Source organism: Lonchura striata, chromosome 10 (assembly GCF_050655825.1).
Source record: "Lonchura striata isolate lonStrDom1 chromosome 10, ASM5065582v1, whole genome shotgun sequence".
Lineage (NCBI taxonomy): Eukaryota > Metazoa > Chordata > Aves > Passeriformes > Estrildidae > Lonchura > Lonchura striata.
The window spans coordinates 22934207-22959341 of record NC_140712.1 but is presented as its reverse complement, the minus strand read 5'-3'; the positions used below and the strand labels follow the sequence as shown (position 1 = coordinate 22959341).

The following is a 25135-nucleotide window of genomic DNA, read 5'->3' as shown; positions in this document are numbered from 1 at the left end:
TTTTCCTACAAATTGAATTTTAGAGAAATTCAGAAGTGCAGTTTTTAATTAATCATCTACATCTAGAGTCTCAGTAATAGCAATCTGCCATGTTAAATAATTTTAAAGTTAGCAAACTGTGGTTTATTCTTGCATAGGCTGTATTGCACATGTTTAACCTGTGGTTTTGTCTCTGCATGTTTTCCAAGATGATATTTCCCTTCCATTGGCCTTGCCCATATATTCCTCTCTGTCCCCTGGCACTGGCAGATGTGCTGAGTGCCCCGTGCCCGTTCATAGTGGGAATTGATTCCAGATACTTTGATCTCTATGACCCCCCACCTGATGTCAGCTGTGTTGACCTGGATACCAACACAATTTCTCAGTAAGTTTTCATCAACATTTTTTCTTCTGTTAAATTTTTTTCTGCCTCTTTTCAAAAGCAAAAACTGGCTTTTTGGCAAAACTTGCAGGGGTATTTTAGTTTTTCTTTCAATTTTTTTTTCCTTTTGTCCATGCCAGTTGAAGTAATTAGAGCTCAGAACATGGTATGAGTGGTGGTTGCTGGTGCAATAACAGGTGCTTAATACCATTAATCCATCTCTGGTGAGTTGTAACTGGATTGATTTCAGTGCTGAAGAGTGTGGCAGCGTAATCATCACCCTGAAATATGGGGCATTGGTTGGATGGCTCTCATCAGATCTCCACACAGTAAATCAAATTTGACTTTGTTAGTTGGTTTGCAGTCCTTCTCAGTCCAGCTTTAATGGAGTGAAACCTCCTTCTCTGGTGTGATGGAACAACCTCTGAACACATTCCAGTGAATGCTTTTTTTTTTTTTTTTCCTTTCTAGAACTGGAGACAAGAAAGCTATTGCATGGAAGATTTTACCAAAGAAACCTTGTAAAAACCTGATGAACACTTTGAATACTTTGTATCAGCAACTGGCAGAATGTGAGTGGGAAAGTACATCGTAAGCTTTAGAGTGGGCACAGTGTGCCACAAAACCAGATAAATGTAGCTAATTAAATATGTTCCAAAGTTATCAGTTCCATTAAACGTTTATTTTTACAGAATGGGAAAATCTTGGCTCTAAATCCAGAGATTAGAAACTATTTGGGAACTTCTGGGACAGAGGAGACTTCACATACAGATATATCTCTTCCTATTAATGTTAGCCTCATACAAAAAAAAGCAGAGTTTCTATGAGAAAGGAACAGGAAAGCAAAGCAAAGTGTAGGCCAGGACCTAATAAAGACCTTTTTTTTTTTTTCTTTATCCTCAAATTTTGCTGATGTCCTGGCAATTGAAATGAGAATAATTTTGACAGTCAAGCTAATAGTACTTCACCTAAAAATTGAAGATGGAAATAATAAGTGGTTTTTAATCATTAGGGGTTTAAATGTAAGGCACAATTACAGGATATCTCTAAGTAAAAATTAGTTGTTGATAGAATCCTCAAATATTGCAGAGCAAGATATATTGAACCTTGTTATGATAAAAATGTTTGGAGGTGGGTTTAGTGAAATTCTTGAAAACAAAGCACTTTTTTTAAAGGCTGTTTACATTCCTGGCTATTGAGGTCACAAGAATTTGTGTTCTGATTAGAACATACAGAAACAGAAGTTTATTGGGATGTACTGCACAAAGAAGTGTATAGCTGATGGGTGATGAAAATTATCTGATGCTTCAGAATTTTTTAGACATTTTAAAGACTAAACCTTATGTTCTGTACGTAAAAATAGACTGGTAGTGAACTTAAATCTTATTACAGAGTAGGTTGCTTAAAAATTATATCAAAGTATGGTTGGCTGTAATTATATGATGTGGAAAGACAGTGACAAAACCATCCTTTCACTTACTTGAGACATTATTAGACTGTTACCAAACTGTGTGTAGCAGTGAAGTCTCAGAGTTCTGATGACTTTAAAATGTTGCTACACCTACTTAATTAAAGAATACAGGTTTTGCTACACATTTTGTCTGTAGCAGCATTCTGCAGCGTTGTGTTTTAATGGCTCCACTTTGCCTCTAAGTGGTGATTTTATGTGTATGTCAGTATTTAATGTGCATTGGCTGCTTTTTGACATGAAAGGCACAATTAAAAAAAATACCCATCCACGTGTTTGTCCTGAAAATATGCTGCTTTAATCAGCTCCTGTCTAAATTTTCACATGGTTTTACAAACAGCTTTCTTTGAGGGCTTTTTAAGGCTCTGTCCACACTGGTTCTCTGTTACTGTAGCTGTGCTGACCAGGCCAGTGCATCCTGCTTTTGGTGTTTTCCACAGATATATGAGGTACAGAAGGTCAAGCTGAATCCACTGTCTCATGTCCTGAGTGAATTTGGGTATATTTTAACCTATTTCAAATGTAATGGAGTTCAGTAATCACTGAATCTAGTAAGTTAAAGAGAATATTTTTGGCCAGTATTGATGGGGAAAAAAGTAAAACACTATTACGTTGTTTTGTTCACAGTGCAACAGCGACCAAGAGAAGATGCATTAATGGAATTGGCAATGAATGATTATGATTTTAATTCTGGGAAGAAATTGCATCTGTTAGATTTGGAGATCCAGGAAGCATTTCTCTGTTTCATGGCTTCAATCCTAAAAGGTTACAGGTCTTACCTCAGGCCAATAACAGAGGCACCCTCTGAAACAGCCACAGATGCAAGTTCTCTCTTTGAACTACAAGGTAAAAAGTTATAAACTTGTTTTGTGTGTATTGATTTATTATTTTGTATTGTCTTTTATCTACAGAATATAAACATTTGCGCGTTAATGTTGCAAATGATGGGAGAAATACAAGTTTAGACAAAATTGAACAGTAGTGGCAGAGATTGCAGGAATCTTTTTTGCCTATAAGTAGAAGCAACACTGAGTTCTGGTGGGGGCTTTTCCCTTGTGGGCATTCTGACAGTGCTGCTGACTGCACTTTGCAGGGTTCCTGAAGAGCAGAGACCGTTCCCATCAGAAGTTCTACACCCTGATGACCAAAACCCAGATGTTCATTCGCTTCATTGAGGAATGTTCTTTTGTCAGTGACAAGGATGCCAGCCTTGCCTTCTTTGATGACTGTGTGGATAAAGTAAGCAGGTCTTACTGTGCATACAATGTTTAGCTTCTGCTGTTGTCCACCTTATCTACCAGCATGTATGTGAAATGCAAGTTTGTTTTTGCTTTTATTTTCCTATTTTCTCATCACTGTAACCTTTAGTTTTCCTTTTTTGTTGGACTTCATTCTACTTTTTGCTTCAAATTCTTGAATGTAAATATAATACCATGAGAAAAAATTAGAGGTGCTAATTTTCACTGCTATGTAAACTTCTGAAATACTGGTCTGTTGTAAGAAGTACAAGAAGGAGGGCTGAACTGAAACCCAGAATCTTACAACCCTATTTCTATGGATATTATAAGAAGTTCCACACATCATTGTCCTCTTATTGGCTACCTGTACCACTCTGTTCTGGGTCACTGCTGTTTAAGCAGGGTGTAGTTGTTTAGGATTTCCTGGAAAGTAGGTCACCTGCTGTTTGTTCCATGGGAATCAATACTGAAGACTGATAACTGCTATTTAGAGTTCCTGTTTATGACTGTTTTTTCCATGGAAGTGCAGCAGAGCTAAAAGGAGCTATTTTGAAAAGAAGTCTGAAAACAGTGAAGTTTGAGAGAAATATAAAAGCATGGTATAATTATATTTAATGCTCTTTATAGCTTTTGCTAGTGTCAATATTTTAGCAGTAATAGCTTCCCATTTCTGTAGCATGACTTGCAGGTATTCATGGCCTGTAAATGGAATTATTTACAAATGTTTCTCTAATGTTGAGTCAATCCCATATATCTGTTAGAAACCCTTCAACATGTAGTGCTTGCTTTGTCATGTGCCAATTTGTGCATGAAACAGGAGCTCTCCTAGACAGAAATAGACTCCAGTGACTGAACTGCTGAGCAGCACTGGGTTTCCTCTACGCTGCAGTTTAATTCTCTGGCTGATGTTAAAAAGGATGTTTATTCAGAATGCAATGACTGTGTAAGTGTCAAATTCTATCTGATGTATTTCATTTTATAGAAGAGTTTATGAGGGTGCTGAAGTTAATGCCCCAAACTAAAGTTATCTTGTCTGGGAACTCAGACATCTCTTTCAAAAAAGTCATCTAGGTTGCTGATGTCACTGTGAGACTGCACATAATCTGTGGAGCTGTTGGAGCTTTCACCTTTAGAAAAGGTTAAGTAGCCATTTGTACAGCTGAAACAGAGACTTGTCTGTCCTAGTGCCAGGTATTTTGCTACTTGATGCCCTGGCCAGCTTCTTTCCACTTTAAAAATGCTCATGACAGTTTGGTGAGAGCAAATTTTCCAGAATGCACATACACTTCTCTGACTTCCATTACTGGCAATGAGGATTTTATTCAGGTTTATTAATGGGACAGCTGCTTCTGTGCCAGGGATAATGGTGGGGAAACTGAAGCACTGGCATTGCAATGATTTTAGGATTTGCTATGGCTTTAGAATTGCTTGTGAAACTGGATATTCACTGACTGAGGGAGCAGGTTCCCATGTAGGATTTCTTTGAACAGTGATATATTTGCCACATCTTTCCTGCTTCTCCTCCCTGATTTCTCCTAATTTCTGATACTGTTCTTACCACTAACACCCAGAGTCAAAATATGAAAGTATACCAAGGACTGCTGTACCAACTAGAGCTGTAGCCAAGACCAGATATCAGAATTTAATTGTTCCAGTAAAGCCAGTATTTAAATTTAATCTTTGATTAGGTGAATCAGTACCTGACAGGATTTTGGGTAAGAGTGATGTCATGAGTTGAAGGGTGAGACAGTGCTTTCTTCTGGGTAGTTACAGACTACTGGCTTGAGACAAATTTTATGTACTGTGAAATGAGTTATCTATAAAATATCAACTAAGTCCTGCCTTAAATAATTAGTAAGAATAGTTTAAAATGAAGAGTAATCTCTCCTATGTTATTTGGTCCTAGACAGCAGCAGCAGATTGTAATTGATTACCCATTTTGTCAACTGAAAGATACAGTGTAATTGTCTCACAAGTTTTCATTTTTCCAGGAATTCAAAAATTACCTTAATTCAACACACATTTAAGCTACTGGCTTTATTATATCACTGGTAAAACTTGTAGCTGTGGGATTTTTACATCCTTAGAAGTATTTAAATTGCAAGTAAGGTTTCGTTTACTGCTGCTTCTCAGGAGCCATATGTTCTTGCTACTTGGCTGGTTCAATTTGCTAATGCTTTCCATCTGTCTCATGCAGCAAAATGTGTAATTAAGGACACCTCTTTGTATGTTTATCAAACTTCAAATATTCAAGAATTTTACTGAAACTACTTGATATATTTGCACCTCACTGGAGGGGAGAGAACTGTGGAATGTGCTTCTTTTTATACATTAACTCTCTGTTGCCAAATTCTTAAGGCATAAAAAACATGCATTCTTGGGTTCCACAGGTTGCTTATTCATTTCTTTGAAGTATTCTACCATTTGGCTGTCATTTGATTGCCATTTAAACCATTTAGAGTAATTTAAATTAGAAAAACAAAGCTGTGCCTTTCTCTCTTTAACTTCAGGATGGTCACACATTTATATTCCATTCTCTTGCAGTACATGTGTATTTCTACAGTCTTTTCAGACTATCAAAACAAAGTGCTGTGTAGGTGATTGCAGTTCTGGATGGTGCTAGTAGTACTTTCTGTATGCATCAGACAATTTGATAAAGCTTGGAATTGTTTTTAGTGGTTAAAAGAGGGGAAGATATCTTTCTTTTATATTTTAAAATAAATTTCAAGTTACTGCTTCAGTTGCAAACATAGTTCTAGAAATGGTTGTGCTCAGAAGGATTAATGTCTACATAGTCCTTAAAATATTTACCTGAAAAGAGGCAATTCAGACTATACCATTAAACACTCATTATTGGGCTGGGGTGAAGTTCACAAAGCCAATGCAACACTTACTATTGCCATTATAACTTTGCAAGTGTCCTTTCATTTAAAGTGCTGTTCTTTGAAGCTAATGCAGACTCTGTCCTGTTAATCATACAGTTGTTAACAGCAGAAAATACGATGCCCTTGGTAACTTCTTTTTCTTTTAACTTCCTCTTCCAGGTAGATATGGACAAAACTGGGGAAACACGACTTATAGAGCTGGATGACTCCTACAAGAGTGAGCACACAGTTTTCATAACACCCCCTGAGATCCCTCATCTGCCAAATGGGGAAGAGCACCCTCTACAATACAGGTAGCCTAAGGACACAGCAGGATGCTAGCCAAAATCCTAACAGCTGCCCTTGTAGAGTTTAATTTCTAGGTCCTTGTGAGAGTCAAGAAGTACAGATTTTTCTTGTCCCTTTATGTTGCTCAAGAAAAAGTTGTGTGTGAAATGGCTGTTGTGCCAGTTCTTTTGAAGTTTTAATTTTGTGTGTGGACACACAGAAACAATAATACTTAATAAAGCTGGTGGTGACCATATTACATTGTGCTGGCTGTTGGCACCTTTTTTGCCTAAAGTTGAAATTAGTGGACCCAGTCTGTTGTCCTGCTGCTGTTACTAATGATATAAACTGCAGATACTCTTTGGAAAGAGAGCGTACATGTCAAAAAATCACTGAAAACTAGTGTCACTAATTTAGTGATTATGTCAGATGAGTTTGTTGGTTTCTTCATTAATTCTGAGAAATATTTTAATATCTAATCTGATTTAATGTTTTAGATAGTTTGATATTGTTCCTATTGATTTTCATAAACCTCAGTCATGTGATGCTCACTGGGGACTAAGCCACACAGATTTTCTTTTATTAACTAGAATCAATACTAATGCATTTGACACATTAATTAAAGAAAATGCTATGACATTAAATACATTTATCAATTTAACAGGTTGTGACTGTTTGTGCAGGCATATGAGCCCATGCTGAGGGATTAGTGAACCACTTTATCAGTGATGTTGTTAAAGATTTACTTTTTGTGTTTATTTCCTGGGAAGCCTCTGGTGCAAGCGTGCAGTTGATTTCCTTTGCTATTGTATGACATGTTTGCTTTGGAGCTGACTTACCAGAATTGACACATTTCTCTTACAGCTATAATGGATTTCCAGTATTAAAGCTAGAATTGTTTGAAAGACCTGAAGGATTTCTCAGAGCACCAAATAACAAACTGTCCTCAAAAGCCAGTAGCCCCAACAGCCCATCACCAATGTTCAGAAGAACTAAACAGGTACTTGCTGGTGTTCTTGGAGTGTGAGGTGCTTTGGAAGGGGACAGCTTGAGTTTGGCTGTAAAACCTGACTGGCAGTGGCTGCAGCCTGATGGTTCTTAAGTTCTGCACTGATCTGGTGACTGTAAGGTCACTGTTTTAATTGTTCTTTGGGTGTGCTTCTTGCCTGCACCAGATCCTACAAGTACCCCTGTTCAGGTTGTTGCTTGCTGTGCTGTCCCTTCCCCTTTCTTCACACCGTTCTCCATGAATCTTCCACGTCCACATCTTGACTGCTTTTCACTGCCCAGGACTTTGAGGGGCTCTAATTTTCAAAGTAATAGAGATTGAAAGAAATGCAAGGTTTTAGCAGTGGAATATTGCACAGTGGCCTTCCTTGTAATCTTTCTCACTGCTTTCATGTTCCTTCCCACTTTATCATATTGTTAATATTACTGTTGTAGTTTCCATCGATATAATGGTACATGTTCAGTTTTTAACATGTAGCTTTGTGTGATGTAGATATAAACACACACAAATAATCTGTGTTTCTTTCCAGGAAATTAAATCTGCCCACAAAATTGCAAAGAAGTACTCCTCCATCCCCCAGATGTGGTCCAGGTGTTTGCTCCGTCACTGCTATGGCCTTTGGTTCATCTGCCTCCCTGCCTATGTGAAAGTCTGCCACTCCAAAGTCAGGGCTCTGAGAACTGCCTATGATGTGCTACAGAAAATGCATACCAAAAAAATAGATCCACCTGACGAGGTAAAACAACCCCCAACTGCAGAAGGAGCCCCGTGGGGCTGAGGGCCAGCAGTGCTGGGAGCCCAGGGCTCACAGGTGTGTGTTTGCAGGTGTGCTACAGGGTCCTCATGCAGCTGTGTGGGCAGTACGGGCAGCCCGTGCTGGCAGTCCGGGTGCTCTTCGAAATGCAGAAGGCTGGCATCGACCCCAATGCCATCACCTATGGCTACTACAACAAGGTGTGTTTTAGAGAGCAGGGGGGGACAAAAATGCATTTTTATCCAGGCAAATAGAAGGGAGGAAAATAACAGAGCAGTTCAGGTGTGATTCTGTCATTTCTTGTAAAACACAAGACAGAATCGTTTTGTGGGTTTTGGTTTTGTAGGTTTAGAAATCTGCTGTATTACTGCCAATGTAACGCAGTCTGAAATTTAAGGTACTGTTTTCACACCTTACTGTTCTGGAAGATGACTACGTGATTTTGATATTTCCAAAATAGGCTGTTTTGGAAAGCACCTGGCCTTCAAGCAATCGAGGTGGCTATTTCCTCTGGATGAAAATACGAAATGTTGTCTTAGGAATAGCACAGTTTAAAAAAGCATTGAAAAAGCCACCAGCAAGCACTGCACATACATCTGTTCCTGGTAAAGTATTCACATCCTTCTATTTTAATATTTTCATGATAATATTATTTTTTTTTTTTAATAAACTTTCTTTTTTGAGTTTGGTAAAACTGTTTCAGAGAAAAAAACTCAATAGTTCCTGCATAATTTTAAAAAATCTGACTATTTCAGTTTCAAATGCTCTTCTTTATGCCTTTGAATCTGAAAGTATGCTATTCACTTATTATATCAGCTATTTACAAGACAAACAGAGACAAAATATGAAACTGAAATTTGTTGTAATTATCCTAGTTCAGCCAATAACTAGTCATATAATTGGCAGAAACTTTTGTCCAGCCTTGCTTTATTTGTATTTTCCCCTTTTTTTTTTTTTAACTGAGAGGCAACTAGAGCTAGTCTGTGAGTTTGCAGTACTAGTTGCAGGTTCTGTATACCACCTGCAGTGATCATGTTTGTTTTTATCTAGAATATAAGTAAAATATATGAGGCTCTAAATTTTGGGGTTCTTTCCTTTTTTTCCAGGGAAAACTTAGATAATGTGACCATCAAATGGTCATACGGCCATGCCTGTAATTTATATTTTTTTAAAGGTACTACTTTCCATGGTATTTATAACTTCCTGGTAGTAAAGCACAGTAGTACATTGTAAAGTAGCAGCAATGCAGTTTAGTTTAGGGCAGGCTGACCTTGGAAGACCTTTACAACATACTTTTATAAATGTATGTGGGTCATCTGACTCAGCTTTCAAAGTCCTTCCATCCAGGGCTGTTCTGTGATTCCAGATGTGTACAAATAAATCTTTGCCCTGACAAACAGAACATATATGATGGCCTCATGGCTAGATGATTCCTATGGACCCCAGAGACTCCAGTCCTATTTCTGGCTCTATCATTAACCTTCTAGATGGCCTTGAACAATTTTGCTTTATTTCTGCCTGTTCTTCATGGAGCTGAGCTTCCTAGTAATCCACTTTACTGAAAGCCAGCCATGCAAGGCACTATGCAAGAGCTTAGCAATGCTGGTTGCAACTCAGACTGTGTAAACTAAGGAATTGTAAATAATCCCTAATGAAATAAATGTCACTTATATAATTAATAGCATTTGCTTTTGACATCATCTGATTTTTCAAGATTACCTTGCATGAAATCTCACAGCTGGAATGTGTGGTGTCTCCTCAGGAAATCCAAAATCTCTCCCATAAATTCCAGAATATTTTCTTATATTTTACATAGAAACAAGGCTTTTACCCTGTCTGTAGCCATTCAGTGCAGCCTCTTTAGGGAAAAGAGGGAAAGAAACTTTTAATTATGTTAAACTCTCTTGATCTTGGAAAGAGACCATATTAATCATACCTGGGCAATGTTTTGGCTTGAGAATGAGCAGCTAAGTGGCTTGAATGTTGGCAGGGAGTTTTAGGATGATGTTGGTTATTTTATTAATCTATTTTTGCAGACAAACTCATGTTTGCAACTGCATTGTGTACATTTTTTACTCTCTAGAGTAAAATAATGAGAATCACATGCATTAACAATTCTGTTAGTATTTCTGAGAAACATTTTACACTAAAATAAAACCATGTTTAGATGCCTCTTGGAGTTCTTGAAAAGGCATGACCTTTTGATCAAATAAACCAGGGAACAGAATTAAAGTCAAACAGTGTTTTAGTTGAGTATTAAAAAAAAAAAATGTTACCCATTACCCCTTTAATTTCACCCTCTAAAGCATCACTTCAATGTTTATACTATAATAAGCCAATCCTTTTTCTCTTTTTTTTTAATTTGGTGGTAAAATGTTCACTGTTAATTGAAATGTTCTTGATAAGAGGCCTTTGAATTACTGTTGGTATTCAATTTATTCCCCTGAACAATGTCACACTATTAAATGCCATAATTGTCTTTATTCTGATGTTGCCCTGCACTGATAGGGGGACTTTCAGACACTGCCAATAACACATCACTCAAAGAAGAAACCAAACAAGGGAAAACTTGTCTTGAAGACATCCAAGAACAAAAGGAGGAAAAGAGAGAGAGTGACTCCAGTTCTTGTACGTATCTTGTGAATACAGATATCTAGTTCACTGGGGATAAATGAGGATTCCAGCAAAAGCTAAGTGGGACAGCTGATTTCTCACACTGAGTGTGTGTGATAATGCCAATTTATACTTAGAGAAATTCTTTCTCTAAGTATAATTTTCTGGATGTCTAATGGTTTCACTTGGAAAATTACAGTTCTTTTTTCTCTCGTGTTTCAAATAAGTGATAATGGCAGCATAAAGGCCTTATGATAATTATAGCCTAATGTTTTTGTCTTTTAAAAAAATGAAGTTGCCTCATAGGCATAATCTACAGAAAAGCATTTTCTACCAGTCTGGTTTCTTTATAAATCCTCTAATAGGGGAGCAGCTGAAATTTTGCTAGTCTGAGAGATCTAAATTACCCAGCTACTTGGAATTCTCAAAGTTTGGGAGATGTATTAGAATTTCTTCAGGTTTTGCATCTGCTGCTCTTGTTTCCTTCAACTGCAGTTGAGCAGAATCAACTTCTTGCAAGTACATAGAAGATCAGATTGTGCAGTAAAATTGTATATGCACTACAGACTCCCATGTATATTCATGGAAAATACCCTTCTTTAGCAAATGTTTCCCTAATAATATAATTGTTTAAATTTTTCAGTGGGCTTTCTCCTACTATTTGGGTTAACTATCCCATTATCAAATGATATAAAAGTCTGAAGAAATATGGAATTAGATAAGTTGCTTCAGTGTTTTCACCACAGTCTTCCTTCCAGCACTAGTATTTTTTTCTTGAAGAGTTGTCTTACACATGATCATGAAAACATACATGTAAGATTACAGGCATTTATTTACATTTAATAAAGCTTTTGAGAATACAGAAAATTAATTCTCCCTAATTTATTACTTTTGATCATAATTAAGACAAATGTAGCTCTCTATAATATGATGTGCTAAAACATTTTGCACTTTTGGAAACAGCTTAGTAATATTAAAGTTGTCTGAAATCCCTTAGAGAAGTAATTCTTTATTTTAGGTAGTGCAATGGAATTTTTGTTTCATACCGAAAAGAGTTGAATATAAATATTCATATTTACTTCATTCCTCCAGTGTAGTCCTGGGGGAATTGAGATCTGTGTGAAGCTGAGCTCCTGCAAAGGCCAGAGAAAAATACTCTTACACCTCTTCAATGCAAGTGAGCAAGGGTGGTCTTAATCGTTACAACCATGAGATATTTTGGAGTGATTTTTAGGATCTGTATAGCAAAGCTTATGGAACTTCTATCTTTTGGAACATTTCAGAAGTAATGCTGGGAGTTAAATTTCCATAGTGAAAAACCTATGCCCAGGCAGAGATCAGCCTGTGCCTCATGGGTGCAACAAGGTGTCACTTAATCCTCTGTGAGGTGTCTGGTGGGTAATGGGGACTTGAGATTTAAGGGGTTTTCCTTGGATTCCACAAAACTCTGTCCTTTTGTGCCTGCAGTGTCTGAAGTGGAGAGCACAAAAGGGAGTGGGGACTGCCTGCCCAAACTGAATTACCAGAACTGCAGGAGTGACAAAGCCACTTCCAGCATCGTGCGGCTCAACGGCACCATTGACAGCAGCGTGGCAGAGGGGAGCAGGGGTGAGTGCAGGGAAAATGCACATAGATCGAATTTGTTACTAAGGGCTGCTGAGCATCACTCCTAAGTTCTGTTGTCCACTAAACTTGCAGTGTTTTATTCCTGTAGTAGCAGTGGCTGATGCAAAGTGGAGGAGGGAGTTTAGGGTGGAGTCTGCATATGCTGTGTCAGGAGAATGCATGGCAATATTCTGCTCTTCCAGACTTTTTTTCTTGTTTCTTCTGTTTTTGGCTGTAGTTAACATCTTCTTACAAAACACCAAAATCTTGGGTTTTTTCTTATACTCTCCAGGAAGTAATTAATTCCTTCAGGATGGACAAGGGGGTTTTGTGCAGTAAAATTAAAAAGACACTTTCAGACATTCTCATGAGTCTTTAATAATGTCAGTTCTGGTTATTATAATATTGTCAGCTATGCTTGAAATATTGTAATATAATTTAAAGCATGCATCTTTATGCTCTGGCTAAACAATGGAGATTTCTCTGACAATAATTCCTTTTGTTGGCTCTGTTTCTAAATCATTAAGTTAGAAAGTAATGCTTTTTTTTTTTTGCAATACCTGTGCTAAGTCTTAAGTTTTGAACCTTGTAGTAATGTCCCCAAAAGAGGGAAGTAAATACAGCTGAGACTTGATGTCTCTCAAAATTCTCTGTAGGTTGTATGATTTTACTGCCTTCTAAGTGTGTTATTGTCTGTCCCTTCCTAAAAGTTACCCTTCCATGGCCAGCTCAATATTTCAATCTCTAGCACAACACAGTGAATTCCATCTCTGTGTTGTAAAATGTTGGAAAGATGAGACAAATTTGCATTCTTCTGTACTTCATTCAGTTTTCTTGTACAGCAACAAATAAAGCACCTTGTTCCATTTGTTTTTCAGAAAGTTCTGTAGGATTGCTGTTTACATCAACTTTTGAGGATGCCAATGAAGCAGAAGTTATAAAAAATAAGTCCTTAAGAAAGAGACATAAAAGTGCAGTGGAAGCTGACTTAAGGGAGATGCCGTGGGAAAGCAGGAATCGGAACCTGAGTGGAGATGGCTTAGTGGGACTCATGATAAACAGAATCAACCCAGAAGCAAACCCGGGAGAAATGGTTGAAAAACTGGGAGCTGATGCCAAAATTCTCTCTAGTGCATTACAGAAAAGCATAAGGCCAAAAACTCTTAATATCAGATCTTCCTCTTTAGAGTCTAAGAGGGAAAGCCTGGAGAAAGAATCCAGTGATGAAGATGCAGCCTTTGACTGCAGTTTTGCAGATAAAACAGAGTCTCCTGTTATCTTTGATCTGGAAGACCTGGATGGAGAACCTGAAACACCTACAGCAGTGAAAACTTCCAGTGAAAAATCAAAAAAACTGCAAAGAAAGAGCAGCTTTCCAGTAAAGCCAGTAGAAAAAACAGATGTTGAAACTGGATTTGATCCATTGTCTCTGCTGGTTGCTGAGACAGAGCAGCAGAAAGAGGAAGAGGAGGAGGATGATGACAGAAGTGTTTCTACTCCATCTGCAAGAAGAGATTTAGCTGAAGAAATAGTCATGTACATGAACAACATGAGCAGCCCTTTGTCCAGTCGTGCCCCAAGCATTGAGCTCCAAAAACCCTTTGATGACAGAAATGCGAATAAAAGGAGCCCAACCATTATCCAGCCTTGTAGGAGGTCCAGCCTTCCCCCAAACTCCCCAAGGCCACCCAGTCTTACCAAATCCAAGAGCTACCATGCAAAACATGAAGAAAGGCCAAGGGACAGGCTTTGGTCTTCCCCAGCTTATTCCCCAAACAGCCCAGCCAAGGAGCAGGACACAACCAGTGCGTTGACACTTGTGTCATCACCGTCGTTCAACTTGGACACGCTGCTGACTCCCAAGTTTGATGTTCTGAAAAGCAGCATGTTCTCTGCTGGAAAAGGGGTTGCAGAGAAAGCAAGCAAGTGGTACTCCAAATTTGCAATGTATGCTGCATCTGCAAAGGTAAATGTTTCTTAAGAACCTATAAATTAAGGAAAAAAACTTTATAAAGGTTTAATTACTGACACACACGTGATGAACCTCTTGCATGGCATGTCATTGTAGACTGTGTACATTAAGTTGTTTTAATCGTGTTTGATATACTAGAATCCAAATTTTAATACCCTGAATAAAACTTTAGCTAGGGTTCTGAATACATTTAGTGGGAGAACATAAGTGTGTTGACAGAGCAAAAATGCTCTGGTTTCCCTTTGTAACCTAAAGCAGAAACACGTAAAGAAATACTGGTTTGAAGTCTTTACGCTTTTATGAGTAAGGGGAAATCTGGTTGCATTGGTTGCAAAAATAATTTAAGGCTAATTTTGATCTGAGGTAATTTGTTAGAATTTTGTTTGCTGCCACCAATTCAAACCAAAATTACTTATGTTCCCAGTCCTTGGGAATGAAGAGAGACATTGTATTTCTACAGCTGCTGATAATTCTTGTAGTAATGGGGTGAAAAAGTTATAAGAGTAAAATGGTTATGATTTCACTTAATTATTTTTGTTAGGAGGATCTTTAAAAAAAGAATCCTGGTGTAGCTGTTTAACCTAGAGTGGGATTTGCCTTGTCTTGCATCAGTTCTGAACACAGGCCTGTGATCCTCCAAGGAGGGAGGGCCATGCCTACACTTTACTGAGACAAAGAAGTCTGCCCCCTTTTTCTTGAAATATTTTTGCTTTCCTTTAATTTTCTCACTGGAACTTCTTTTCTCAGGATCAAAATTCAGACCGAGCAAGTGTTTCATCTCTTGGAGCTCTGGACTCAGAATCTACTTCTCTCACTGATGAAGATGTCTGCAACGATTTTGAAAGTGCTTCTCCTCAGGAGAACACCACATCAGAAATTAAGGGAATTAGCATCAGCAAGACAAGCCTGGAAAGCTCAGCTTCCCATGATAGCTCAGCTAAGCAGTTTGACCAGTGTGGTAAGAGACAACTTTTGCATGGCATTCATCAATCTGCACAAAAACATTCCAGTAAAAGTTGCTCTTTCATAGTTCTCAGTTTAGGATCACCCTAGTCATTGGTCCTTTTTGTGGAAGAAGTGAATTTTTCTTTTACTACCTGAAAACTCTTACTCAAATATAAAACCCTTTGAGTCCTTGAATATTCATGTAAACACTTCAATTGTGTAAGTTGTACAGCTGCAGAAAATGTCCATAAAAACATTGTAATGGTAACTTCATTGGTCTTGTTCTATTTTCTAAAAACAGTAAAAATACTTTTTAAAAATCTTTAATAATCTTTTAGAAGCCACTGTTGAAGCTGATTATCAGATAGACTGTAGATTTTTTTTCTAATCTGTGCTGGATAATTGATCATGACTGTTGTATCATTTTCTGATGTCATTTGGAGTACAAACAGCACCTCTAGTCCTTCCCTGGTTGTTGTCCACACAGAAAGTGTGGCTATGAATTACTTAAAATTTGTTTCCTAGCTACCAATGTTGTTAACAAAGAAAAGTGAACATATGGAAATTGTTTGTTGGTAGCTTTTATTTTTACCTTGGTTGGTGCTGGGCAGATGGCAGCCTCACACTCCACAGTTCTGTACTAGTGTATCTCATTTGTTGCACCTTTCATCACACATTTTATTATAACTGCAGTATTGTTTGAGCAGAAAAACAGGGTGCTAAAAATGCATTTTCTGAATAACTGGTACTTTGGGTTTCTTCTGTTGACAGGTTCTCTTTCCAAGTTCCCTTTACCTGACAAATCGGAGTTGGTGTCTTCCTGCAGCACCAGCAGTACCAGTGTGTTCCAGAACTATGCCATGGAGGTACAGGATAATTTCCTGATCTAATTAATGGACTTGGAGCATGTGTCTTTAAATTAGTATTTTCTGTGTCTCTGGTAAAGTTCAAAGCTTCAAACTAAAACACTGAAAGACAGATGGATACTTCTGTCGCAAAGTAATTTCAAATCCTGCTCTAGAAAGGTCTTTATTTCAGTCACATCTTTTGGTCCTTAAAGCTTCAGTTCTCAAGAGTTTGCTATTGCATACAATTGAATTCAGGCATCTAAATCCCTTGTGAAGATAAATTTGTTGAAAGTGAAAATACCAAGTCTGAAGTAGCACTGGAGGTTTAAAAATACAGAAGAGAGAACTACCTATTTCTTGGTGTAACTTCTAGTAAGGTCACTTTTCTTTTCACTGTTAGGCTGGTTTGGGTGGCTCTTCATTATCTTCTTTGCTCCCCCCTTCCTCCTCCACTGGATTTAGGTTAAAAACTGATCATTTGCATCTTTTTTTTCCCATTTTTTATAATGCTGAGAGTCGCTACAAAAGCATGTTTAAATTCAAATCATAATTTATGTAGCTGCATAAATATTCCTTTTATGCTTGCAGATTAGAGATGACATGTTATTGTTAATAGAAATATTATTAAACAACTGGTTGATTTTAATCTGAGAAGCAATTAGAGGATCAACTTGTATGCAAGTGGGAGGAATATTCATCAAAGGGCAAAGATTTTGGCTTTTAAGTGCTTTGTGACACAAAAGTAGCTCTGGGAACATGTTCTAGTGCGTTCTGTTCCTGCCCTGTGCCAGGTCCTCATCTCGAGCTGTTCTCGGTGTCGGACTTGTGACTGTTTGGTTCACGATGAAGAAATCATGGCAGGCTGGACAGCAGATGATTCAAATCTCAATACCACGTGTCCCTTCTGTGGCAATTTATTTCTGCCTTTTTTAAGCATAGAAATCAGAGATCTTCGGCGCCCTGGACGGTAATAACAATATTTGAATTTTCCTCAACTTTAAATGCTTATAATGGGAAGTGCTTTTAGTTTGGGGTTTAGGTTTTTTGGGGGCTTTTTTGGATGATGTTAAGCTTTTGCTTTCCCTGCAGGTATTTCCTGAAGTCCAGCCCTTCTACAGAAAATATGCAGTTCCCATCCCTTTTCTCCAGTCAGAGTGGGAAGTCCTGTAACACCACAGCCACTGTAGGTCTCACTACATCCCTGATGTCTGTCCAAGAGGATGTTAATTCAAATAGGTAAATGTTCATTTCTTGCCTAGAAATTCCTCAGATTCTCTGTGCATATGCATGTATTTTAATCAACTGAAATAAATTTGTTCTACTCTTTGAAGAGGAGAGATTGATTTGAGAGAGGATCTCTGCTGCCTCTCCCTTATCTGTCAGCTGGCCACATCATGGCTTCTCTGCCTGAGATGCACCATTTCATCCCTAATATAAAAATTCACATTGGTATTTGTAATTCTGAAAGTTTTATTAAATCTTTTGAGGATGTTTGTGTTCATCATCAGTGCAAGGGGGAATAAAACTTGCACAGTAACATGAATGAGTGTGGTGACTGACAAGGCAGAATTCAATGTCAGGTCCATTATTTCCGGTTTATTTCTGTCTGTGTGTGTACATATTGGAGCACTAAGAGTAAAACAAAAAGCTGAGATTATTTTTTTTTCTTTTATTCCTCTCCTCTAGCAAATCTAAGCAACATGACAATGTTGACAATGTTTATGCCAGAAGTATCCAGATCCCTTCAGGAAGGAGACAAAATGCCTCTGGGTCAGAATGTACAAGTCACCCTGTAGCAAGGAGCATCAGTACTTTTGGTCCTTTAGAAGAAGATGAGAAGGAAAACCAGAAGATCAACCATATCATTCCTACTGGTAGCCTGCCTGCTACTTTGCAAGGACCAACAGTGTGTAGTTTTTCTACCTTAAAAGTCATTTTTGCATGTTTGCCATAGATTAGATATATGTATAACAGGATTAACCTTCCTAAATTACACTAAATGCTAGATTGTATTATTTAAACTAATGCTAGTTGTAACTTTTAGATGTCGGTGTGTGACATAGGGAGCAAAAGCATTTATAAGACTTTATAAAGACTGTTACATTCATTACATCAGTTACAATTAATGGCATTTTTTCTCTGTTGCTGCAGGATTCCTTGGGCCTGGAATGGCGCTTGCCTAGTCCTGATCCTATAACGGTTCCTTACCTCAGTCCTCTGGTGGTATGGAAAGAGCTTGAAAGCTTACTTGAAAATGAAGGGGATCATGCAATAACAGTGGCAGACTTTGTAGATCATCACCCCATCGTGTTCTGGAATTTGGTGTGGTATTTCAGGCGCTTGGACTTGCCCAGCAACTTACCAGGATTAATACTTTCTTCTGAGCACTGCAATAAGAACTCCAAGGTCTGGGATCTGATAGGAAACACTGACATATGAGAAATGACTGCTTTCCCATATAGGAAATTACTACATAATTCGGCAACTCTTGGAAATGTCTTGCACTGTGCTGAACCCAGTCCTGAATTGGTAAAGAATGTGTCAGCTGAGGGAAGATATTCAAAACTCTGGAACATGTGCTTAGCAGTCCTTGTGGGGTCTGGTATTTAGCTCTTACTCAACCCACTGCAATTTGTGATCCTTGGCTTGAAGGAGGATAAGTTACTAGTCAGTTTTGTTGCTATTTGAGTAGCTAAGCAGTAGAAAGAAGTTTAGATTGTAGGACTGAAGAAAATAGGCAAAACACTCATTTGCTATGTCACTGATGATCTCATTCAGATTTAGCTTTCTGTATGTAGTTTTAAAAACGAAACTTTTTACCATGAGACCTAGAGATTTGAAAATTCATATTGAATACACAACTCCTTTGTCATGACTTTGTAATCAAATGCCTTTGTGCATTCTCCTGTTCAGATTCCACGGAACTGTATGTCAGAGGACAGTAAATATGTTCTTATTCAGATGCTATGGGACAATATGAAATTGCATCAGGATCCAAGGCAACCTCTATATATTCTGTGGAATGCTCAGAGTAAGTTTTGTTTTGTGTGGATTTTGGTGGTACTTTTTAAGAACAATTTTCATTTTGAGCAACTGAAGCATGTGTGTTGAGAAAAGATGTCTTTGTGGATAGTTCACACGAGCTACAATATTGATTTTTGATCATACTGCTTTTTGTCTTGCAGGTCAAAATCGCACTCTTTTGTTTGAGAGTGAGTGTTAAGTTTGGTGTTGTTGTTCTCAGTTTGGGTGACTTGTTTTGGGAGGGAGGTTGGTTCTATGCTTAGCAGTAAACTGCTTGAGCAAGTTTTAGTTTTCCAGCATTTCTGTTTCAAATCATTGATTGGTATTGCCAGGGGCTTTTTATTCACTGGGATGCAAGGAATGAGAGGGAATACATTTCATTGATGCTGATCATCCACTTAGCTCATGTTCTTATTTTTAGAATTTGCTTACTCAGTTTTGTTGCTGGTATTGGATCACACACCTGAAAATAGCTCAGGGCCCATTGCATCTGTTGAGTTTCCTTATGTGCTTTTTGTGTTCTACATTGATAATTTTTTGGCTTGATGTTTTATTCACTGCATACATGTCGATATTTTCACAAATTCTGTAGCCTTTTTTTAAAACTCTACTTGCTACACAAAGAATCTATTTATTCTTACAGCCTTTCTAATGTTTTTCAGCCCAGAAGTACCCAATGGTCCAGTTATTGCAGAAAGATGATGACTCCTTTAACCAGGAGCTCTTGAGGAGCATGGTGAAAAGCATTAAGATGAATGATGTGTATGGACCAATGAGTCAGATACTGGAGAGGCTCAACAAGTGGCCACATATTAAAAGACAGAGGTAAGACCACCAACAAGCCTAGCTGGAGCAGAGTTGGCCAATAATCAGCTTATTAATGTGAATTATATTTTTCTAGTGTGTTTTTTAAAGAAAAAAAGCAATGTTTTTCACCAGTGTTTTAAAATCTATCACTCTGGTAATTTTTTTTATGGTAACTTCCACAAACTTAGTTGTTCCTCCTTTTTTTGGTTTTTACTCTTTCCCCCTCCCCTTTACAGCTATTTCATTTTACTTCTGAACAACGGGAACTAGGGATTGTGTAAATATGTATACTTTTTTTACTGAATGTTTTTATAAATTAGTAGGCATTTTAAAATAAAAACCCTACACTTATTTCTAGGGTGTATGGGTAGAGATTTGGGATTTATTTTTAAGTCTTCGATAGATGACAGAAAAGGAGCTAAGAGACGTTATGTCTCATATTTAGGCAGGGATATTTTTCCCTTAGCAGTGGAATTGGTGAACATTATTCCTGTGAATTTTCATTTCTTGCCTGTATTTACTGATTATACTAGAATATACAACAGGCTTGTCAACACCTGGAGCATTGACAAGGTGTTTATTTGTTTGTCTGCCTGCTTTTCCAAGCTAATGTGAAAATGCAGAAGAGCAAATTCCTTGCCTGGTTAAATTTTGTGGAATTTGGTTGAGTGTTTAAGTGTGTGTTTCTCTCTGCATGTACTTGGTGAAACTTCGGGGGACTTACCATGGATAACATCCATATGTGAGGAATCCAGGGCATTCTCCAGAGTTCAGAAATGACAATATTTTGGAGGCACAATCAGGAATTATGTTCAAAATGCCTCTTTTTAATAAGTTGTCTTTAAATGCTTCAGTCTATTTTTAATAGAGATGGTTTTGTGCTGTATCAGTGCAGTATATAAACTGAGGTTTTTTACCATTTCAGGAGCCTTTATAGAGAAATACTGTTTCTTTCACTTGTTGCCCTGGGAAGAGATAACATTGATATAGGTGAGTTCTGCCAACTATTCAAATGAGCACAGATGATGAATTTATGCAGACTTAGTTGTTCAGCTTCCAGAAAAAAATAATCTGTAGATTAGATGTGTGCCACTCTGTGGTGAGTGCCAGATAAAAAAAAGGACTTTACAGATATTTTGTGCTGATAAATGCAGCTGTTGTGGCATTTGGGTGGTGTTTTTGAGCTTGGTATCTAAAGTTGTTTTTCCCTTGCTGCAGATGCTTTTGACAGAGAGTACAAAATGGCCTATGATCGTCTCACTGCTAATCAAGTGAAGAACACTCATAACTGCGACAGACCACCCAGCACTGGAGTGATGGAATGCAGAAAGATTTTTGGAGAACCATATCTTTAAATGGACCTGGCTAAAGAGGTGATATCTATGACGTATCCCTGTGTAAAATAACCACTTCAGTCACAAGGAACATCTCAGTCTTCAGTGTTCAGGAACGTGCGTGGGATGGACTGGCAGGAGGCCTCGGGAAATTCGGCCTGGCTGCGGTTGTGGAGATGGACAGAGAGCAAAATGGGCCAAATATTATTTCCCTGTCCCTTGTCCTTTCTGCAAATCGGTGTGTGGAGAGGCAGGTTCTAAGCAAAATCAGTTCTGACTTGGGACAACATGTTACAGCTCCCTTAAAAAAAAATTATTGAGTAACAGGTGGACAGAAACAATGCACTGAAACTAATGTGAGCGAAGGAAATTCTTCAGAATCTATTGTTTACATAGAATATTCATGATGTTATGAAGAGCATACAAAGTTGTATTATACATATTTTAAATTGTTTATAGTAAGTTGATATTTTTTTAATTTTTTTAAATTACTGGAGTGAATTTTAAATGGACTTGCTGCAGAAGCAATACAGTGCTTATTTTTTTTGCAGTACACTGCTATTTATAGTAACTTGTCCAATTACTTTTTGAAGAGTGATTTGTTTTTAAAGCAGAATAGAAAATGTTAACCTTCACCTAGACAGTACTGGAGATCCAGGATTTCTCTCATGCACACTTGGAAAACGTGTTACCACAGCAATCAGAAGGAAGGTATGGTAAATTTTGTAAAACTCTAACGAATACACAGATGTCTCTGTGAAACACTTCTGTAGAAATCTCCTCGTGTTCCCTTCCCTCCCCACTCCCTAGGAAAGGGAAGCCACATTGAAGAGTCCTATGGATTTTGTTATGGAATCAGCCCATCTCAGCTGTTGGCATTTGTTAGGGTGGCCTCATTCCAGGTGTGACCCAGAGCAAATGCCAGCCTGCAGTGAGTTCTCCATGAGCACGCAGCGCTCGGAGTCTCGGTGGTTGTGTTTGAAACACTCAGTACAACACCACATAATGCCCATCCAAAGCTGCTAACTCAAGTGCATCCAGCAAACTTGCTACAGGGAATTATAGGGAATGTAACTTACTTGGGCATATTGTGCTTAGTTAAACATACTTGGAATGTTCTGTCTCTGTTTCACAGGCAAAACAACTTTTTGTTTTCTCTGAAGAAAACTGCTATATCAGTCCTTGTGGTGGAGTCATGGCTTTTGCCTCATGTTTTCTTGTTCTAGACATTTGAAAAATGTTCTGTGCTCTCAGTCACATAGCAACTCCTCACCAGAAGGTAGGCTACAGGGAAAATACCAGAAGTCTTTCATGGAGGTGGGAAAGCAGCCACGGAACTGTATAAAACACCCTAAACAAATTTAAATCATGCTTTAACAAATAGCTTTATTTTAAGTAGTCTTAATGATTTTCCACTCCTAATTTTAGTTGTTGCTGTTATAATACTTCCAAATATTCAACTATTAGATTTCAATTTGCAGTCTGCCTACCAGTAGGTGTTTTTAAAAGCATCTTTAGTTTGCAAGTATAATAAAACAGCAATACTTAGGCAGAAAGGTGATAAACTTTAAAGCTCACATTTACTTTATTAAGTGAAATAGAACGAGCCTTGGAGGCTTAAATGAAAAGTAATGCTGCTATGAAGCTCTGTAACCTCCTCCCAGACCTCTGTAAAGTTGTAAGAAGAAGCTGCCCCAAGAAGAAAGGATTTAAAACCTGTAGAGCTTGCAGGTATGTGCTGATGGTAATTGCAGGATGCAGTCTTGAATACAGCTTCCATTGGGTAATGCCTCTTCTCTAACGTGCTGCTAATTATGTAGCTGACCTTTTTGAACATATCCCCCCCCACCTGAGGTGGAGCTAGCAATGCTACACTCGCAACATCTTTCATATTTAATTTATTTTAACAATTCGTGATGCTCTTTTTACTGCCACGCTTGTACAGTCTCCTTGTGCATGAAATGAAGCTCCTTTTTTCACCGAGATACATGGTAGAGATACTCTCTTCACTCCTCTGAACTATTGTGAAATAAACAGGCTATTTTTGAACACATTCCCTGTAAGTACCCCTTAGTGTGCATGGCTGCTCTGCTCTGTACAGTGGGAATGCTGCATTACCATGGAAATCTTGCCTCCAGTAGTTGCTGTACTGAAGCTCATAGCTGGGTGTGCCGTGGGGAAGGTCGTGTTCCCAGCTCCCTGCAGTTCTGTCTCCCATTTCCACTGGGGCAGCCACTGTTCTATAGGACCTTCAGGCCATGAAAGGAGAGAGAGCAAGTGCTTTTTCCAGAGCTGCTGTGGGGTGTTAGAGGGGCTGAGCTATGACCCAGCTTCCCACTCCCACTGTGGGGTGGCCGAAGAGCCGAGCCCGGTCCCCATCCCCAGGACACGGCGCAGGTGTGGGGGCAGCACTGTCACATGTGGCCCTTCCTCCATCCTGGTCCCAGCTTCCTTGTAAGGACTTCCAGCTGCCTTCAGACTTAGAAACCCAAGCAGTTTTATTCTTTCCAACATCCCCCAGCACTGTCAGGGAGTGGATACTGCCCTGGGAGCAGGGCTGTCCGTGCAGCCTTCACACAATCCCTCTGTTCCACATCCCGGCGTGGCTCTCCTGAAGCATTGCCAATGTTAATTTGGGTGTGCTTTTAAATTATGCTATCATGTAGTAGCTCATCAAGTGAAATCATTATACTTAATGAATTGTTTTATAAAGTGTGTTGCAAGTCAGTCCACTGTAGAAATATATAAAAATAGTCGAAATAACAACATACTATAAGTGGGAAATTTTCCTCATTCAATTCACAATGTTCCAAACATATCTTGAGGTCGATAATTTTTAGAACATCATACAGTTTAGTGTTGAAACAGTTTTCAAATCTTACTTTCCTTTATTAGAAAAGCAATTTGACTATATTTTCCAATACCACAAAGATGAATAAATGAAATATTTGAGACATATTTTCAATTTAAAATTTTGTATGAACTGAATTTTCTCCTTTTGTGTACTAAATAAGGCTTATGTCCAAAACCTGAAACAAAGGTTTTACATTTGCAGTGCAATATATATTTTGCTTTACTTATGGTTCCACTGGAATAATTATTGGAGATTAAGTACTGAAATGTGAATAGAAATTATGCTGTTTCTCTGACACTGCTGTGTCCCATTTGAGAAGGCTTGCTGTTGGTACAGTTACAGACTGATGAATTTGACTTCCACTGGCAAATTAAATTATTTGTATCCCAAGGAAGGGAAAATTCCTGCATGTAAAATCTTGGTGTAACAAATGGGAGATGCAAATAGTAATAACAGAGAGGGGTATTTCTGGATATTATCTCACTAGGATTTAAAAATGGTACTTTGTTAGTCTGCAAGCAGCACTTTTTAAATGAATGGTTGTAGATTTGTAAATATGTAATGTTTAAATTTTATTTACCAAAAACCAGTATGTTGGATGTTTGCTTTGGTTTGTAGTTCCTTTAAAATATGCAAAGTCAATGTTCACAATGTTAAGGGGTTTTTTTTTTGTCTCATCCAAAAAAAAAAAAGTTTTACAGTGAGTCAATAAAAAGCTTAAAGTCTTTCTGGTTATATTAATTAACATTTTATTAGATTGATTAGAGTGACAGAAATGTCTGCAACTCTTAACCACATTGTGTGCTCCCACGAGGTGTTAACAATAAACCTCTCAGGTTTGGTGATGTCAGTGACATTTTTTTCATCTTGTCTCTGCAGAAGTCAGTGTTTAACAAGAGGAATTAGTGCTGGTTAAATAATCTGTAACTGTCAGAGATTAGTGTCAGGATGAAAACAAACGCCCAGCATTTGGCTCCTTGTTGTATTTGATTCCTGCCTTTAGTTTTGATTAGAGGCAATGTGCTGCTCTAAGCCCTGAGCCTTTCAGTCTTGTTGCAGCAAGATGTAAACCCAGGTGACTCACACCTGTAGCCGTGGCACTTCACAGGAATTTTAGGCACTGCATTGCAAGATCAGGTACAGATCTGAAA

General features: G+C 38.1%; 1 protein-coding gene across 7 annotated transcripts in view; it reads left to right on the top strand.

Annotated features, from left to right (window-relative positions):
* The window catches only part of DENND4A (DENN domain containing 4A), a 49422-nt gene extending 24593 nt beyond the window's left edge, over positions 1-24829 (top strand). For 4 of the 7 annotated variants that reach the window (XM_077785945.2, XM_077785943.2, XM_077785946.2 and 1 more), the window contains 23 exons: positions 189-364; positions 833-933; positions 2457-2675; positions 2923-3068; positions 6112-6245; positions 7084-7219; positions 7758-7964; positions 8054-8182; positions 8443-8587; positions 10491-10610; positions 12063-12203; positions 13079-14166; positions 14920-15130; positions 15889-15983; positions 16757-16932; positions 17055-17201; positions 17652-17895; positions 18117-18371; positions 18879-18996; positions 19151-19177; positions 19652-19814; positions 20722-20786; positions 21015-24709. In XM_077785945.2, the coding sequence (XP_077642071.2) occupies positions 189-364; positions 833-933; positions 2457-2675; positions 2923-3068; positions 6112-6245; positions 7084-7219; positions 7758-7964; positions 8054-8182; positions 8443-8587; positions 10491-10610; positions 12063-12203; positions 13079-14166; positions 14920-15130; positions 15889-15983; positions 16757-16932; positions 17055-17201; positions 17652-17895; positions 18117-18371; positions 18879-18996; positions 19151-19177; positions 19652-19814; positions 20722-20786; positions 21015-21151 (4380 nt within the window). In that variant the 3' untranslated portion in view covers positions 21152-24709. Of the gene's footprint in view, positions 1-188; positions 365-832; positions 934-2456; positions 2676-2922; positions 3069-6111; positions 6246-7083; positions 7220-7757; positions 7965-8053; positions 8183-8442; positions 8588-10490; positions 10611-12062; positions 12204-13078; positions 14167-14919; positions 15131-15888; positions 15984-16756; positions 16933-17054; positions 17202-17651; positions 17896-18116; positions 18372-18878; positions 18997-19150; positions 19178-19651; positions 19815-20721; positions 20787-21014 lie in introns of all 7 variants that reach the window. The other 3 variants (XM_085588990.1, XM_085588992.1, XM_085588991.1) reach the window with 3 other exon arrangements.
* The last annotated feature ends 306 nt before the right edge of the window (positions 24830-25135 follow it).